Source organism: Nanorana parkeri, unplaced genomic scaffold (assembly GCF_000935625.1).
Source record: "Nanorana parkeri isolate BGI_ZX_2015 unplaced genomic scaffold, ASM93562v1 scaffold772, whole genome shotgun sequence".
Lineage (NCBI taxonomy): Eukaryota > Metazoa > Chordata > Amphibia > Anura > Dicroglossidae > Nanorana > Nanorana parkeri.
This window is the reverse complement of record NW_017307040.1, coordinates 349895-368868: the sequence shown is the minus strand read 5'-3', so window position 1 is coordinate 368868 and position 18974 is coordinate 349895. Positions and strand designations below refer to the sequence as shown.

The 18974-nt window shown below is 47.3% G+C and overlaps 1 protein-coding gene across 1 annotated transcript in view; it reads right to left on the bottom strand.

The window, feature by feature from the left end:
- B9D1 (B9 domain containing 1) overlaps positions 1–18048 on the bottom strand; it is a 50612-nt gene extending 32564 nt beyond the window's left edge. The window contains exons 1-5 of the mRNA XM_018564682.1: positions 17855–18048; positions 17349–17417; positions 13086–13197; positions 8176–8272; positions 3003–3065 (exon numbers count right to left, since the gene is read on the bottom strand). Of these exons, the coding sequence (XP_018420184.1) occupies positions 3003–3065; positions 8176–8272; positions 13086–13197; positions 17349–17417; positions 17855–17914 (401 nt within the window). The 5' untranslated portion in view covers positions 17915–18048. The remainder of the gene's footprint in view (positions 1–3002; positions 3066–8175; positions 8273–13085; positions 13198–17348; positions 17418–17854) is intronic.
- Positions 18049–18974: the final 926 nt, after the last annotated feature.

Below are 18974 nucleotides of genomic sequence, written 5' to 3'. Positions count from 1 at the left end.
CAATGTATCCAGCCTCCAGGACACCCACTACCAAAGACCCATAAGCTATGCCAATTAGGATTATATAATAAACAGCACAGAGGTCTACTTTGTACTGTTTTACTACATTCGTTCAGAAGATAAAATACCCCAAGAGCATTAATCCAGAATAGAAGATAGCCTAGGAGGATTCATGCAGAAGAACATTCGATTTGGCCCCATTCTCACAACAGTTGGTTAACGCGCACAGAATGAAAATACATGCAGTTTGACTGGATGAATACATAATTTTTTTTATAAATAGACCCCTTAGAAGTTTGTTTATATATATTGTACAGGACGCCGGGGCTGGGTCCTGGAAGGACGCTATATTTCCCCTCTGTTTGGACTGTGGTCCTTTTAAGGGATGAGACGGGGTTAACTCACCTGCTGTAGGAAGTGTGTGTTTAAAAGACAGGAAGTGGTCACCCTACCTCCACACCAATCTTAAAATGCCAGAAAATTCTATCACAAACCCCCATTTATCATAAAGCTGTCAGCACGAAATCACCTGGAACGGAGGTAAAAATTGAGCTCAAGCCTCGGAATTTTTTTTAAAGTAACTATTATCTAAAGGAATATAAAGATTAACAAAGGGGGACAGTGAAGAGCGGCCTCAGGAGAGCGATGAGATGGTTTCCTTATGAGCTCTGCAATGGCGGTTACAAGTTGAATAACCTTTTCTTGGATCGTTCACCGGTTCTGGTGCTAACGGAACATTCATTTCTCAGCTTCTCAGCTGGAGATGAACATTAAAATCCACAGGAGGATTGGAGGACGAGATGGAGGTTTAATAGGAAATGCCTCAGGATTCAAAGCAAAGACTGGAACTAGCAGATGTCTAACTAGACACTGTGAATTAGGCTACTGGGAAGAGCAAGGAGCAAACCACAGTGACCAATCAGAAATCAGCTTTTAGCAGGTAAGAACATACAGACTCTGTGTGAGTGGATGAAGTAGCATTTATTTTCAATTGCTATTTGCCTGATTGAAGGTTATAACTACCAAAAACATCTACTTATGCGTCTGAAGGAATTCAGTAGTAACATCTACTTATATGTCTGAAGTACATCAGTAGTAACATCTACTTATACGTCTGAAGGACTTCTGTAGTAACATCTACTTCTACGTCTGAAGGACGTCCGTGGTAACATCTACTTATACGTCTGAAGGACTTCAGTATTAACATCTACTTATACGTCTGAAGGACTTCCATAGTAACATCTACTTATACGTCTGAAGTACATCAGTAGTAACAGCTATTTATACGTCTGAAGTACATCAGTAGTAACATCTACTTATACGTCTGAAGTACATCAGTAGTAACATCTACTTATACGTCTGAAGGACTTCAGTAGTAACATCTACTTATACATCTGAAGTACATCAGTAGTAACAGCTATTTATACGTCTGAAGGACTTCAGTATTAACATCTACTTATACGTCTGAAGTACATCAGTAGTAACATCTACTTATACGTCTGAAGTACATCAGTAGTAACAGCTATTTATACGTCTGAAAGACTTCAGTAGTAACAAATGAAAGTCTAATGGCAACTTCGATTGTTGTCAAAGTGGCCCCAACTGGGAACTCGGGAGCAGATAATACAACATTGAAGCTCTCAACAGCAGGGTGGAGTTGGGAACGCAGGTGCCGATCCCTTAAAGACAAAAAACCTATGCAGTACATCTCTCCAATAAGCACAACTTTCCCCATATGTAATCCCTTTAAAGCCCAACTCCAGGCAGATGGCTGTCCGCACTGCAAGGGTGAACTGCTTCTTAACTCTAGGGGGGCAGGCATAAGGAGTAATACTTACTCTACAGTACTCTTTGCTTCGGAAGGGCCCTCCCTCCATCCCACAAAGCCTTCTCTCTAAGGTGCTCCTGGCTGCGGGCGCACACTTGCCTCCTCCATGTTCAAGGCAAGGTTAATAGCCCTACATTGTATGTGATGACGCTGAGGGACCTCTCACCCACAGCCCGGAGCATCGAGGAGAACAGGGGAGAGTGGGAGCCTGCTGGGGTTTAAAGTAAGAGAGACTGGGGTTTAAGGTAAGTAATATTTTATCTTCTTGTACCCCCTAGAGCAGGGCTGGACCAATCCCTAGATCAAAGTAGCCAATGCTCCTTAAAAATTACAGCTGGGGGCCAGCTTTTCAGGTTTGCTGCAAGGTTTTTTTTTGTCATGTGCCTGGAGCTGGACTTTATAACAGAACTCTGGGTAAAAATTATATTAACCCTTGAAGTGGGGCTATCCTCGCACTGCAAGGGTTAAGTGCTCATTTTTGCCTAGGGTAAAAAGTAAAAAAAAATGATACTCACCCAAAACCTCCTGGCCGGCTTGTTCTTAGGCTGGTCCCTGGAGCCTCTCTCCCCCTCCTCTGGTCTATGGTCGCTGAGTGATCATGTTCTTTGCACTGTGTATAGGACGTGAGGGACATACCATCGCTGCAGTGTAGGAGCAGACAGGCAGGAGGGCGGGCTCTCACAGATGGCCGTCTCAGAGGATCAGGTGACTATAACTTTATTCATTTTGACCCTAAGCAAAAATGAGCACTTAACCTTTGCAGTGTGGGGATAGCCACACAAACCCAGTGCGCTCCCAACTTCCTATGGTGTGCTGACGCCTCCAGTGCACTGAAATCCCAGTACAGCCCTGCCCAGTTATTTCCTGCTGGATACAGTACACCTCCACTTATAAAATGCAGGTGAGGAACTAGAAGGTGTTCTGTAGTCAAGCAGAGGAGAACTGGGCACGGCTGACAACACTGGTTGGGATTTCTGTGCAGCAGAGGCACAGTGCTGTCAGCTCAAACAGGACATTAGGCGCAAACTGGATTCCTGGCAGGATTCTGGCAGGTATTTTGCATTTGTAAAGGGCCACACGGGGCTATGTTCATGTGAGATGTACTGCATAGGTCTGTGTCCTGACATGCACGTTAAAATGAATAATACAGTATTAATGAGACGCATCATCCTACCTTGTGAACTTCTGTAGCTTGGAGGATGACTCGGGAACAAACAAGGGAATTGTCTTCTTATGTCTTGAAAACAAAAACACAAAGTTATATGAATATTACAAAGCACGTACTAGAGGCCATACAACAGCAGCACACAGCCGGAAGAAGGTGGCCATCTTACCAAACCTTGCAAAGTCTTCTGGGAAACCCTATTTACATGCTAAAGAGCTGCCTAGGAAAGCCTAGGAGCAATTACTCCTTTGTACCTTTGTATATTGTCAAGGCAGCCATTTCATTGTCTTCCAAACCTTTCAGAAGAACTCAGAAGTCTGTACAAAGAAGAGACTAAAGCCTAATAAACAATCACACGGTAAGATGTTTTCACACATGGGAATATACTTTATGAAGCACAAAGTCTTGCAGATGCCGATAATTAAAAGTAGATGCTTATTTCCTCTGCCCACAGAGAACTGATATTTTCTAATAATCTAAAATGGATTAAAGTTGGGCTCCGGCTTTCCCTTCACTCTTGCACAGTTGTACCGGCTCCACTCCTGGACTGGTAAAGGAGGCTTCCAGGGGCGTCCTGAGTGTCACCCGGAGCGGAGACTGGTTGACATGCACGTAATCGCACATACGCAGCCATCTTATTGATCCCTGCCGGCAGCCATCTTGGTGATGGACGCCTGGAGAGAGAGGAGGGGACAGTCACTGGCGGGATCAGGTATGCCGCCGGGTCCCCTCCTCTCTCCCGAAACTGTCGAGCTCTCTGTCCATGAGTGAGTGCCTGACTTTTCAGAGGGGGTAACACCAAAATGATTGTCAGTCATTTTGGTGTCACCCCTCCAATGGTGTCACCCGGGTGCAAGCCAAAACCCCGTTGGCACAATCTGTGCTTGATCAACTTCTTTTGAACTTCTTTGAAGTGCAAAGGTGACATTAGGGCAGGGGTGCCCTTTAGGTAGATCGTGATCTACCAGGAGCTCTCAAAGCTGATGCTGGTAGATCAGAAAGGGTGGGAATGGCGGCCCCTTTATTCCATTTTGGTATATTTATTTAGAGAGCAAGGAGAGACAGCCAGGGGAGAGAGCAAGGAGAGACAGCCAGGGGAGAGAGCAAGGAGAGACAGCCAGGAGAGAGAGCAAGGAGAGACAGCCAGGAGAGAGAGCAAGGAGAAAGAGAGACAGCCAGGGGAGAGAGAAAGGAGAGACAGCCAGGGGAGAGATCGAGGAGAGACAGTCAGGGGGGAGAGCAAGGAGAGACAGTCAGGGGGGAGAGCAAGGAGAGACAGTCAGGGGGGAGAGATCAAGGAGAGACAGCCAGGAGAGAGAGAGCGAGGGAGTTTTTTTTTCCGCTGGTAGATCTCATGTAGCTCGTCATTTGAAAAGTAGATCTTAACACAAAAATTGTGGACACCCCTGCATTAGGGTCTAAGAGACCCCTAATGTCACTTTCAAGAGAACCTTTAAAGTGACATTAAACCTTCAGATTTTTTAACATAAACCAATACTGTAATGTGCGCCTTCCTGTAATCCATGGTAGTTTCCCTTCTCTTTGCTGCTCTTCCTTTTAAATCCTCATGTCTTCTCATGCTGGGCAGAACTTCTGTTTTGCAGCAGACTGCCTTGTCTCAGGAATGGATACATGGTGTCTGTGTATCCGTTTGTATAGGCTTGAAACCTGAGCCAACACTACAGGAAGAGGCCCTGAGCTGAAAAGGGAAGTTCTGCCCAAGCATGAGAAGACATGAGGATTTAAAAGGAAGAGCAGCAAAGAGAAGGGAAACAACCATGGATTACAGTAAGGCGCACATTACAGTATTGTTTTATGTTAAAAAATCTGAGGGTTTATTGTCACTTTAACCTCCAATGTGCCATCACTTTGGGGGCTTGTAAGCACCCCTATATGATAGCAATGCAGTTAGGTTAAAAAAAATACATTTAAATATACCCCCCCAAATTTTTTAAGTCCCCATCCCTGCAAATGCGTGCATATTAACGCAAACATGCCTATGTACAAAAAAGATGATTGCGCCACATGTGAGGTAATACCGCATGAGTCAGAGTAAGAGCAATAATTCTAGTGCCAATATTCACATTTAACTCTAAACTGATGACCTGTCCGGACTTTTAAAGTGTCACCTATGGACAATTTGGGGTACCATAATTTTTTGCTGTTTTGCCAGTGCATGCAATTTTTAAACTGGGCATGCTGGGTATCTATTTACTTGGCATAACCTCATCTTTTATCATTTATACGAATGCAACGATACTAGTATTAGGGTCAATACTGTAATGTGCGCCTTACTGTAATCCATGGTAGTTTCCCTTCTCTTTGCTGCTCTTCCTTTTAAATCCTCATGTCTTCTCATGCTGGGCAGAACTTCTGTTTTGCAGCAGACTGCCTTGTCTCAGGAATGGATACATGGTGTCTGTGTATCCGTTTGTATAGGCTTGAAACCTGAGCCAACACTACAGGAAGAGGCCCTGAGCTGAAAAGGGAAGTTCTGCCCAAGCATGAGAAGACATGAGGATTTAAAAGGAAGAGCAGCAAAGAGAAGGGAAACAACCATGGATTACAGTAAGGCGCACATTACAGTATTGTTTTATGTTAAAAAATCTGAGGGTTTATTGTCACTTTAACCTCCAATGTGCCATCACTTTGGGGGCTTGTAAGCACCCCTATATGATAGCAATGCAGTTAGGTTAAAAAAAATACATTTAAATATACCCCCCCAAATTTTTTAAGTCCCCATCCCTGCAAATGCGTGCATATTAACGCAAACATGCCTATGTACAAAAAAGATGATTGCGCCACATGTGAGGTAATACCGCATGAGTCAGAGTAAGAGCAATAATTCTAGTGCCAATATTCACATTTAACTCTAAACTGATGACCTGTCCGGACTTTTAAAGTGTCACCTATGGACAATTTGGGGTACCATAATTTTTTGCTGTTTTGCCAGTGCATGCAATTTTTAAACTGGGCATGCTGGGTATCTATTTACTTGGCATAACCTCATCTTTTATCATTTATACGAATGCAACGATACTAGTATTAGGGGCGAGTACTTATCACCAGAGAGCATGGAGTCTGCTTCCCTGCCAATCAGGACGCCGGGCGCCGTGTAGTGACTCGCAGCCCAGCTTCCTGACTGGTCAGGAAACTGGCCAATCAGGAAGCCAGACGGCGAGTCATTACCCACCCCCCCGCTTCCTGATTGACCAGAAAGCTGGCTCCATGCTTCCTCGTCACCTGGTGATGAGGTAGCATGGAGCCGGCTTCCCGGCCAATCAGGAAGCCGGGCGCCGTGTAGTGAGTTGCAGCCCAGCTTTCTGACTGGTCGGGAAGCTGGCCAAACAGGAAGCCAGACGGCGAGTCATTACCCGCCCCCCGGCTTCCTGATTGGTCAGAAAACCAGGTCCATGCTTCCTGGGTTTTAAGTAATTTTTAGGCCTAAGATGTAGATTATAACATGTGTGCAAAAAATGCAAAACCAGCTCTGGCAGCCAAAGAGTTAAGCTGCAAGAACAATTTCAGTTCAACTGCCGTTGAGTGAACACATGAACTGCGGATCAGGGATCAGGTAGGCCAAGCTGTGTCTGTAGGCGTTAAGCAGCCATATTTGTTCTGTCCGCCTGCGCCAAGTGTGATTTATTGGATGAATTACGGCAAAGTGTATTGGAGCTCCAGTAGGTAATCCTTTAAATTAAAGCAGAGGATCTCCGGGCTTAGGATCTGGCAAACAGAAAGAGTCACTTTCGCTTCTACCCTCAGCTTTAGGAAGTGCATTTAAAGGGAGATTATAGTATTTTGTCGGCGAGCACACATATTTTTGTTTTATTGCAGCGTTTGTCATAAAATTTTCTTCATGTGACTGTAGGATGGGCTCATCCAGACGGACAGATGTCCATACTGCATGCACGCCTGTAACATGACCTGATCTTGGGAGGGACAAGCGCTGCGTGTAAATGCGCACAGCAGCATGTTCTTCCCTATGGGAGGACGCAGCTGCAGGCAATTACACACAGTCATCTGTACAGGTCCAGGTGCTCACACGTGGGCGCACATTGTCTGTGTCCTCCCATAGGCTAGAACAGGGTGCTGCGTGCAATTACACACAGTCATCTGTACAGGTCCAGGTGCTCACACGTGGGCGCACATTGTCTGTGTCCTCCCATAGGCTAGAACAGGGTGCTGCGTGCAATTACACACAGTCATCTGTACAGGTCCAGGTGCTCACACGTGGGCGCACATTGTCTGTGTCCTCCCATAGGTTAGAACAGGGTGCTGCGTGCAATTACATACCACCTGTTCCTTTCAGGATAAGGTAATTTACGGTCTGAATGAGCCCTTACATTTATCTCTTCTTACTTTTTTGTTTTTTTAATTAAACATAAAGACAGGTAGATTAGTCAATAGAGGCAGAGATGCTACAATGACTCTGTATAATTATTTATTAATTGACAGTTGTTGAGATAAGATACAAGCCGCACAGGCAGTGTATTGTTTTCAATGGGTCAGCTGACTCATAGGCTTGCATTATGTGAAGGTGCAGTAAAGTAGAACCATTGTGTAATGCTGCAAAGCCTACATATGCAATGAGCAATTATGGCTGCCACCCTGTACATACATCATTTAAATGATGAATAATAAGATTATTTACATTAAAGTGATACTTAACTCAGGAAATAAATCTTAAAAATCCATTCAAGTACCCCAACTATTAACAAAAATGTATCTTATTTGTGTGTCACTCGGCTGTAGATCCTCAAATCATCTCTGAATTGGTGCTGACACTGTCCTTCCTTCTGGAGGGTGGCTACTTGTGTTCCTCATGGTCCCTGTGTGTGTTGTAAAGTAGTCACCGCTCCAAGCTCGCTCCCTTTATGGACTACAATCTCAATACAAATCAGTAAACTAAACATGAGATTGTAGTCCATCCCGGGAGTGAGCTTGGAGCGGTGACTACTTTACAACACACACAGGGACCATGGGGAACAAAAGTAGCCACCCTCCAGAAGGAAGGACAGTGTCAGCACCAATTCAGAGATGATTGGAGGATCTACAGTGATACACTCAGTCCTTATTTAGGTACAATCAGCACCTCTGAGCAAGAACTGCTGAGATCAAATCTCGGCCATGTAAATCCTTGACTATTTTTAGTCAGTCCCGGCTTTATAGCGTCCCATACCTTCCTGGAGTAAAGGGGAGATGAACGGCTCCATAACCTCTGACAACGTCGTTCCCAAAGGCGTCCGGTCCATAGACGCTGATCACAATCTGCGGCCCTGAAACACAAAACCGAGACCTTCACTCTAGAGGTTAAGAAAACATTATCCTTGTTTACAGCTAAGTAGAGTATGGAAACCGGTTCAAGCCGCGATGATATCTTTCATAGCGGAACTGATATAAGGATCCAAGAAGTCCGGATGTCATTCTCTGATCTGTGTCAGACATTTGCAAACACAGCTAGGAAATGCACAGGCACCAGGATTCACATGACATGTCATCACTGAGATGCTGATCCTGGAGGATGCCTGATGACACAGTTGTTCTGCAGGGAAATGTAGATGAAGACATGGTCAGGGGGGAGTACTGTGATCTCTGCAAAATGTTATAAATACATATTTAGCATGCATGTGCTTACCATGAGTCTCCTGCAGACAGCCGTGAATGTAACCATGTTACTTCTGCAGCCGGGCAATGACAGCTGAGGGACCCACAGTGCTGCAATCAGCATCCCTTCCGGCCCCATTTAGTGGGGAGGAGATCAGCGAATGTACGTTCACCGGTCTCCTTCCCTGTGACGCTGGTCCCGGGAAGCCAGGCAGGTGTGTCAAGCGGGGCGCACTACACTGGCCCCTGGAAGTGATCGGGCGGAATCGCTTCCAGTGTAAAGCCGACAGTCGGCTTCGCACATGTAAATGGAGTCCCGGCGGCGTCTGTTTAAAGCGGCCCGCTCCCAGTGACACATTCGGCGGCAGTGAAAGCGTTAAAGATGGCCAATACCGGTGATGTCTGAATAGGCCGCCCCAAGTCCCAGAGCAGCCTAGCTAAAGTCACTGCACCGCTTCAAAGAAAGACTTCACCCTCCCAGTGCCTTATGTGAGCCATCAGAGACCCAGCACCAATCTCTCCCATACCAACAGGATGACACACGTGAACATAACATGCGACAAGTTACATATGCAATGTAGACTCTGCCCAACAGCAACACCCGCCGGGGGGCCTTCTCTGATGGAAGCAGAGCTTTGATGAGTCCGTTCACAAAGCAGACCTTCCAGAGCCTCGGCAGGATTTGAAGCGCCGGCCACAAGAGCTGGTCAAAGGAAAGAGAATGTGGAGTTTGTACTGAACATCAGAGCCCCTCGTCCGACGCCGATAACGCCTTCCAGAAGAAAGCATCTGCCTGGTTCTAGCAATGAAAGAGATGTGACCTGTGATGGCGGCTTTGTATAAAATCAATGCCGGCCCGCCGCAAGACGTTTCATATTTTATCAGACTGCAAACAGGCGGATCGCCGGGGACAACATGAAATAAACAACGAGTTCTAGAGCTCTACATCCGTGCCCGCGGGGACACACATACACACACACACACACACACACACACACACACCAAGGAGTCTCCGTTCAGCTGACAGCGTTACTTGTTTGTAAAGTTACTTGAAAACAGAGCATTGAGCAGCGACCAAAATCCCGAAAAGGACCAACCGTCCCGCCACAGATCTTCATCAGGGCGCTTAAAGTAATATTAAACCCTAAATCTTTTTATCAATGATGAATCCAAATGTACAATGCCCAGCCAATTAATACTTTATATTGATGCCCAATCACTTAGTCATCATTTTTCTGAACAGCTCCTAATCTCTCAGCTCAGCTTCCCTGAACTTCCTGTCCAAGATCACAAGGGACAGAGCAGGCTCCAGGAGCCATCCATCTACTAGCATGGAGAAAGAAGGAGGGTGGAGAAGGTGGCAGGGGAATGAATTGTCTTGCTGTGTCTGTGTGTTTGTGGAGACACACGCAGCTTACTAGCACACACAAGGGTGGCTCCATAGGACCCTGCAAGGGAAAGGAGCCACCCTAAAACAGGATATCAGGACCAGTGCTGCTCCATAGGACCCTGCAAGGGAAAGGAGCCCCTCTAAAACAGGATATCAGGACCAGTGCTGCTCCATAGGACCCTGCAAGGGAAAGGAGCCCCTCTAAAACAGGATATCAGGACCAGTGCTGCTCCATAGGACCCTGCAAGGGAAAGGAGCCCCTCTAAAACAGGATATCAGGACCAGTGCTGCTCTATAGGACCCTGCAAGGGAAAGGAGTCACACTAAAACAGGATATCAGGACCAGTGCATCTGCCGGTAGATCCATGCCTGTGGCTTGCAACGCCTCATGTGATTTGTAGCTCCACCACTGCTAGAGAGCCAGAGGAATGCAGAGGGCATCCGCCAGAGGAATGCAGAGGGCATCCGCCAGAGGAATGCAGAGGGCATCCGCCAGAGGAATGCAGAGGGCATCCCCCTGAGGAATGCAGAGGGCAACCGCCAGAGGAATGCAGAGGGCAACCGCCAGAGGAATGCAGAGGGCAACCGCCAGAGGAATGCAGAGGGCAACCGCCCGAGGAATGCAGAAGACACCCCCGAGGAATGCAGAAGACACCCCCGAGGAATGCAGAAGACACCCCCGAGGAATGCAGAAGAAACCTCCCGAGGAATGCAGAAGACACCCCCGAGGAATGCAGAAGACACCCCCGAGGAATGCAGAAGACACCCCCGAGGAATGCAGAAGAAACCGCCCGAGGAATGCAGAAGACACCCCCGAGGAATGCAGAAGACACCCCCGAGGAATGCAGAAGACTCCCCCGAGGAATGCAGAAGAAACCCCCGAGGAATGCAGAAGAAACCCCCGAGGAATGCACCGTCTACCTCTCTGCTTCCTGTATCAATAATAACATTTAACTTCCAAAAGCAAGTCTGAATATGACTGGCGGCTGTGTAAACGTCTCACTGTTATGTGCTTGGATCAGCCTGAGAGAGGCCGCAAGGAGTCCCTATGGGTGTGTTTGGGAACCCCCCTACAAAACAGGTGTTCCCAGATCGCTGGATTACAGATAAGAAGGACCGGGGTGGACTGATCTCTACACCAGTGCTGGGATGCCAGGCAGACTCCTCCTCTTCAGGGTTTCCATTTCAATTCGGACCGGAGCGCGCCTTTCATAGATTTGCTCTTCTGCACAGCACGGCGCTGATTGCTGGCTTTGCATGCGACCGGAGTCCAGCGGGATGGCGCCGATACCATTTCATAACCTTATACCATTAATACATGCAAATACCGTTTCCATGACAACAATGGAAAGCGTATGCCGAAAAACAGTCAGTATACAAAAGTCATAAAACACTTCCACATTGTTCACGCTGTGCATATAAACGCTCTCTGCGTGTCTTACCGGTTAGGAATCGTTAATTACAATGTGCCTCTCGCAGGAATAAACAGGAAACACATAGATTTGTCTGCGCTGGATAAAGCTGAACTCTAGACACACAGGAATGCAGCTCTGTAATGATTATCATTAAATGTATAACATGCAAGCACCTGAACTTGAGCTGGCATCTGCGACCTTGTACAGCAGGGCTGGAGCGTGAAAGGAAGAAGCTGCACAAGGAGAGAAGCAGTTCATGTGCTAACAAGAGGCATGCTTATAGAAGGAGAGAGCAGAGTGATGGAGGGAGAGATGAGCTCTTTAATGAGCTGCTTCTCCTTTCAATATCATTATTATGTATTATTAGGGACGGCATAGGTCACTGTTGGCACTGACCCATCGCTGCACTGCTTCGCCTTTCAATATCCAGTCAGAGGCTGGGGATGGTTCCAGGATGACCTGGGCTCACAGGTGCACAAGTGACTGCATGGTCTACATGGCAACAAAGGGGAGGGTGCCATGACTGTGCCCCCTGACCTCACGTGTGCACAAGTGGTCGCAAGGTCTACATGGCAACAAAGGGGAGGAGCCATGGCTGAGGCCCCTGACCTCATGGGTGCACAAGTGACTGCATGGTCTACATGGCAACAAAGGGGAGGGTGCCATGACTGTGCCCCCTGACCTCACGTGTGCACAAGTGGTCGCAAGGTCTACATGGCAACAAAGGGGAGGAGCCATGGCTGAGGCCCCTGACCTCATGGGTGCACAAGTGACTGCATGGTCTACATGGCAACAAAGGGGAGGAGCCGCGACTGAGCCCCCTGACCTTACAGGTGCACAAGTGACTGCATGGTCTACAAGGCAACAAAGGGGAGGAGCCATGACTGAGCCCCTTGATCCCATAGGTGCACAAGTTACTACATGGTCTACATGGAAACAAAGGGGCCATGATAGCTGTCGTACTCACCCAAATGCTCAGATACCTTCCCCGATACCGGAACTTTCGGTCAGAGGAAGGTTTCCCCTGACCAGCAGTGCTGCGAGGGAACATGGAGCCGGCTTCCGGAGCATGCCTGTTTTAGTGTAGGGTTGCGCCGATACTGAGTATTTGGGCGAGTACTCGTACTCGTACTCACCCAAATGCTCCGATACCTTCTTCCTGTTTGGCTGGGAAGCTGGCTCGATCCTGATTGGCTGGGAAGTCAGCTTCCCGGCTAATCAACACTGAGCCAGCCAAACAGCATGCAGCCAGCTTCCCGAGCAATCAAGAAGCCGGACGGTGAGTAATGACCAGCCGCGCAGCTTCCTGATTGCCAGGGAAGACGGCCCCATAGTAGTGGAATCCTGAAGTCCTGAAATATAAATATCGGCACTACCTACTCCATACCGAAAAAACAGTATCGGTGCATCCCTACCAATTACAATGCTGATGTTATAACAGGAGAGGATGTGCTGGGACTTTACAACTCCTTTAATCCTAACAATGGTAGAAGCACAATGGGGGGAAATTATCAAAGCTGGAGCAGAAATGCATGGCAACCAATCAACTTCTCTCTTTCCTTTTCAAATCTTAACTGAACAAACTGAAGAGAGAAGCTGATTGGTTGCCGTGCACAGCTGCTCCAGTTTTGATAAATTCCCCTCCAATGTGTCACACAAGGAACAGCCGCACATACTTACATCCGTAGGGATTGGTACTTTTGAACGTTATCTCAATAGGGAAGTTCCACACAATCTCTTGCTTTATATTTCTGTTTTTAGAAGCAATCTGGGATATTCCTTCTTCCACCCCCTGAAACATAGAAAGATTCTTCTGATTAGGACAAATACTGATAAGCTGCAGCTACAGAGGATATGAAGGGCTGAGAGTCAAAAATGATACGTTGGTGCCACCTAGTGGTAGAAGTGCAAACAGCAAATTCATGTTTCTTGTATAAAGATGAAGGCGGCTGTAACGAGAGGAAAGATGATCCTTACATTGATTTAGATGTCTGCAGGAAGTGGGCCGGTAACATTTGTGATTAAATTGGACCTGCATATAGTTCTGCATATTAAACATCTGGCCCCTTCCTCCCCAGCCTAACTGTCCCTGGCCCCACCCCTTTCATTCATTGGATTTCAGTTATTTCAATCGTGGAGGAGCCAGCCCGCTACTTGCATCAGGGTTGAAGGCTCTTGAGAGGTGTGGTGAAGCAGGGTGCTGTGATGTTTTCAGGAACCTATGTAAAGCACCCTGCCGGCCCCTCCCACCAGCCATGATCTGCCTCGTTGCATAGAGAAGCACAGTGACTAAGTGATGATGTTACTGGGTCTAAAATAAAGTATGTAATGAGGCAGAAAGGAAGGGGGGGGGGGGGAAGCAGGGAAGGCAGAATACATTTCAACTCAGTTCTCCTGAGGAAGCCCAGAAGTGACGTCATCATGTATGGAGTACAGTCCTAGTCTCAGAGGCAGCAGGAGAGGGGGACTGAGCACAATAGCTCGGCAATATAATAGCACCAGAAATGTGTTTTACTGTTTCTAATCCTTTATTAAAGTGTTCGGTTTTACACTATGGATCTTTCCTTACCTGGGGAAGAGATGGCACCAGGAGGCACTATGGGAAGAAGGCAAGCTGGCGAGAGTTCGTCGAGTGTGGTCGGGATTTTTCTTTTTTTAATTTTCCTATTTTTTTAACATTTTTAAAATAAATTTTCAACTTTTTTTTTCCTCCATTCATTTCACTTATTTTCTATTCTGCTTGGTACCTCAGAGGTACTGAGCAAAATATCACTTTGGCTCACCTGAGCATGCAGAGCATGTTTGGCTGACCGCAGGCTGCCGATGTACGGCTGAAATCATCTGTACAAGGCTGAAGTGAATAGCTGAACAGCGTTCGGCTCGGTTATTCACTCGGCTGCCTTCTGCAGCTTTGTGAATAACCCCCTTGGTGTTTGTGGGTTCAGATACAGCAGGAGCAATGGAGGCCGTGCACAGCTCTTAAAGAAGAACTATGAGGTGAGTGCTTTTCACTCACCTCATAGTTCTAGCCGACCTGTGACAATGAAACTGTCACAGGTCGGCTCGGAGGATCGGGAGGTGAGCGAACACATACCGGCGTTCGCTCACCTCTCGATCCTGTTACGGCTCTCTGCTGTGACAGAGGAGGGGCTGGATTCCCCCCTTCCCGCTCCGATCCGCCAGCGCTGACTGGCGTGACGGATGGGGGAGGGGGCGGGTACAGCTGGCTCTGCCTCTAGATAGGCAGATCCCTGCACAATTGTCAGGATCCGCTTCAGCTGTGGCGTCTCAGTATACCGCGAGCTAGAGCTCGTGGTATACTGAGCCTAGGGTGACGGGAGGACGCTAGTTTGTGTCCTCCGGTCACCCTAAGGAGAACTATGGGGAAAAGCCTTAACCCCATAGTTCTCCTTTAATTTTTGGAGCTATACATGAGCATGAATATTTATAATATATTCGCAGAAAGAGATTTGTGGGAAATTAAACTTGGAAAGATAAAAGCAGTGTTTGGTCCCGTTGTACATACAAAGAGTCTGAACGCTCCCTCCACTTATATCAAAATAATGACTAGATACATTTGCGGAACAACTTTCCAGACAAAACGTATTTACAATAACGGAAAGGCGCTGGATGTTCCTAGAAATGTCATTAGCGGCCCCGTTCACTGAGAAATAAAGCCATTTACGTAGCTCACTCCTGGAAAAGGTCTTGTCTGTATAATGGGATTTAGATAATAATAAAATTGGAGTGAAATACAGAGTCAGGGAAATGATAAATGAGTCGGGGGAAGTCTCCCAGGAAACCACAAATGCTAATTACTATCTCAGGTCTGCCGGTAGCTTTTAGAAATGTAATCCTCTTCCCGTGTGTAGAGAGAGAACTTGAAAGCCGAAGTTGAATCTGCTTATATAGTGCCGTCCCTGGTTCCTGCTTTGCACCTTTATTAATGTGCTAATGACATTGTTATACAAAACATTTCCGCTTTAATGAAATACCTTATGTTAGACCCGGTGATGTCATCAACAGGTCCCTGTGCTTCTCTGTGCAATGCAGACAGATCATGTGTGGGTTGGCTCTTGGGAGGAGTTATGCAAGTATCAAAATACACTGATGTGTGGGTATCGGTCTGGGGGAGTGGGTGTTCCTAAGCAGGGTGCCTTTGCATGTAGACTGCCCTAGGTAATGCCCACATGTGATGCTGAGCCTCCATAATTGAAAGAGGTGAAATTCATTGAATGAAAGGGGCGGGCCAGGGACAGTCAGGCTGAGGAGGAAAGAGGTAGATGATGTTGAACATCGCCCAGCCAGGAAATGAGGCGGGCTCTATATAACTTGTTGTAGCTTCTAATGCACACTGTGAGAACGTTTTACTTTTTATTCCCTTGCTAGGAAATGTGAGAGTCAACTCCCTGGCACAGCTCCCTCTCATCTCTATGGGGAAGCAGTGGTCTCTCCACAGAGGTCCGATATGCCCCCTGTTGTGTCAGAGCCCGGAAGCATGAGCTTTGCTGACTGCAGATCTATAGGTCTGACTCAGCAGGGAGAGTGTCGGACCTCTGCAGAGAGATCACTGCTTCCACACAGAATGCAAGGGGCCCACTCTGCAGCTGCTGGCAGGGGACAGGCTTTTCTACTAAGCAAAGTAAGATGTGGCATTGTAAACCTCTCCACATCAGTGGTGGCCAGTGGCACTTTAAAAAAACATTCCCCCACAATCACTGGTGACCAGTGGCACTTTAACCCTCCCTCCCCTATGAGTCAAAATCCTTCCTCTGTTGCTGCTTTTCTCCTCCTCTCCTTCGTGTCATCCTTTCATCAGGCTGCAACCCAATATCCTCCATTGTGAGAGGAAGAGGAGGGTCCTCACATGTAAACAAAGGCAGTGATTACATTTATGATCATTGCGACTGCTCATCACAGTGATTACAAGGCACAGAGCCACTCTGATTGGCTGTGTATTTAGCCTGTGATCTGCCATGTCTAATGACAGCTCAATCAGCCGCCGTGTGCGCTATCTGCGGCACCGTTTAGAAGGCCTCATTCACACTGCCGCGCGTATTGTACCATATGCAACCTATGCAAATAAATGGCTCCATACACACAGCCGCGTATGAAGCCGTATATTTGCGTAGCGTATATATGCGCAAAAACAGAATGGAACAGAGATGCGTCCGGGCAGCGTATTTCTGCGTATATACATGTCTATACGTGCGTACAGCACATAAAAAATTCCATTACGAGGGATGCATTCTGGGATTGCATATAGTGCACACATAGACGCGTATATACACAATATACAATTTTGCTTGCGTTGTGTGTGAATGAGGCCTAAAGGGCACTTCAGAAAGTTGAGCCATTTTTTTTTATGTGGAGGTAGTAAGGTGGCTAAACGGAGAGTATAATGGTTTCCTGTTCTGATTTGCTTCATGTTTATACAGAGTAGGGGAAGGGTAAAACCGTTGTCAACTTTTTATTGTTATCCCAGTTGATGTTGGAGATTTTCCCTCACTTCCTGTCTAGACAGTTGTCACTGGGACAGTAGCAGAAAAAAAAATATGGAGCCTCAGATGGCAAAAGAAACCTGAAAGCCTTCCTTACTGCATCAGACACTATAAATAAGAGGTTTTGTCCCCTGGAACAGTCACACTCACATTATATATTGCAGGCGGCTGAGCCACATTTCATCGCCACTAAAACTTGTGTTCTCCATACACTGGACACGTATTGGACAGACAGATTGTTTTATATCTGATCCCTGAGCAGTGTCTGGAGCCTTGATATCTCCCCGTCCCACCGATATATACTGTGATATCAGATACATGGGCGTCTGGACACAGAGTGAGGGCATTGCATCACGTGGGAATGTTGTGAAGACGATTTCCTGTGAGATCACACGGGGAAATTCATGTAAGTGAGCGAGTGATAATCAGAAGAGGGACTTACAGAGGTCGGTGCCCAGTCATGTCCATACACAAAGCAGTACTTGCAGTAAAGTTCATCAAATTCAGGAAACTGCGAGAAGGAAAAATAATACGTCAGATTGTACCCAGTGTGTGAACTCATTCCCATGGCAGGACCCCACTGAACCCCAAACTTCTACCCCTCTCCTCTGAACCCCAACTGTAAGAACCCCACCGCAGTACCCACACAGTGTAAGAACCCCAGCCTTCTACCCTCATCCTCTGTAATCCCAGTGTAAGAACCCCAACACTCTCTCCTCTGTACCCCCAGTGTAAGAACCCCATCCTTCTACCCCTCTCCTCTGTACACCCCACCTCCCCGTCCCCCCACCCCCCTCCCCTGTGAAATCATCACCCTCCCCTGTACCCCCAGTGTGCGCATCCCTTCAACCTCCTCTGTACCCCAGTGTGAAATGCCCATCCCCCTGCCAGGACCTCTCTGTACCCCAGCTCAGGATGGACAGGCCCGGCTGCAGCACTAGGCCTCACCTCGGCACTCTCGATCTGCCCGGTGACATTGAGAAGGAAGACGCTGGCAGCGGACGCCATAGACACAGACGAGCCCGGTACACCGGGGACACAGGTCACACACTCCGGTATAGGGAGGAATCAGACGCTCACACAAAACTTGCAGGGCGTTGCTATGGGACGCGCCGAGCTTAGCAACCGGGAGCTACGGCGAGCGAGAGGGACAGACCTCCCGAGGAAGAAAATCGCGAAGCCAGCCAGGCAGAATAGTCTCCTCTCAGACGGCTATGTGCAATGTGGAGGAAGACTCTATTATATTCAGTTATTTTTATGATTTATTTTAGAGGTGAGTATAGTCCATGCACACTTATAGCTAAACTACAAAGGGGTTCTGGATGAGGAGCACTTTCTTTTGCAATATATCTTACTGACACCAGTGGAGTGATGGGTGCACTTTTTCTTATTATATGTCTTGCATGTGGCAAATGACATATTAAAAACTGCCAAAGGCCCCTTTTAGAAAGTGGCATCACAATGGGGTTGCAGGGGGTGTGGCCCGCACACCGGGTGACACCAAAATGACTGACAGTCATTTTGGTGTCACTCCCTCTGAAAAGTCGGGTACTCGGTCATAGACCAAGAGCCCAACAGCTGCACGAGAGATGTGGGGACCCAGGGGCATACCTTATCCCAGCAGATAAACATGCCCTCCACTTTTTGCCGGAGTCCATCACCAAAGATGGTCGCCGGCAGTTAAATGACGTCAATTATATGCATGTGCGTGATGATGTCATCTGCATGCATAATGATGTCCCACTAGGTGACACCCGCCGGCCGCACGGGGTGACACCTGGCCTGGGGAGGTCTCTGCTTTCAGACAGTCCAAGCAGGTCAGCCTGTCAGTTTTTCAGGCTGATCTGATCCTTAGCCCAATGTTTTTCTATGGACAGCCGGAACTAAATGGACGTGGGTCAGTTTACATCTGGTTACCACCGACTCCTGTTTTGGTGGACCTGATTGTGACGGATCGGGGGTAATCTGATGTAAATGGACACATGTCTGTTTACATTCGACTCCCCATTGACCAACATGGAGTCAGGTAATTTCAGCTTTATCCTTCATTGCAAGATTGAGGAAAAAC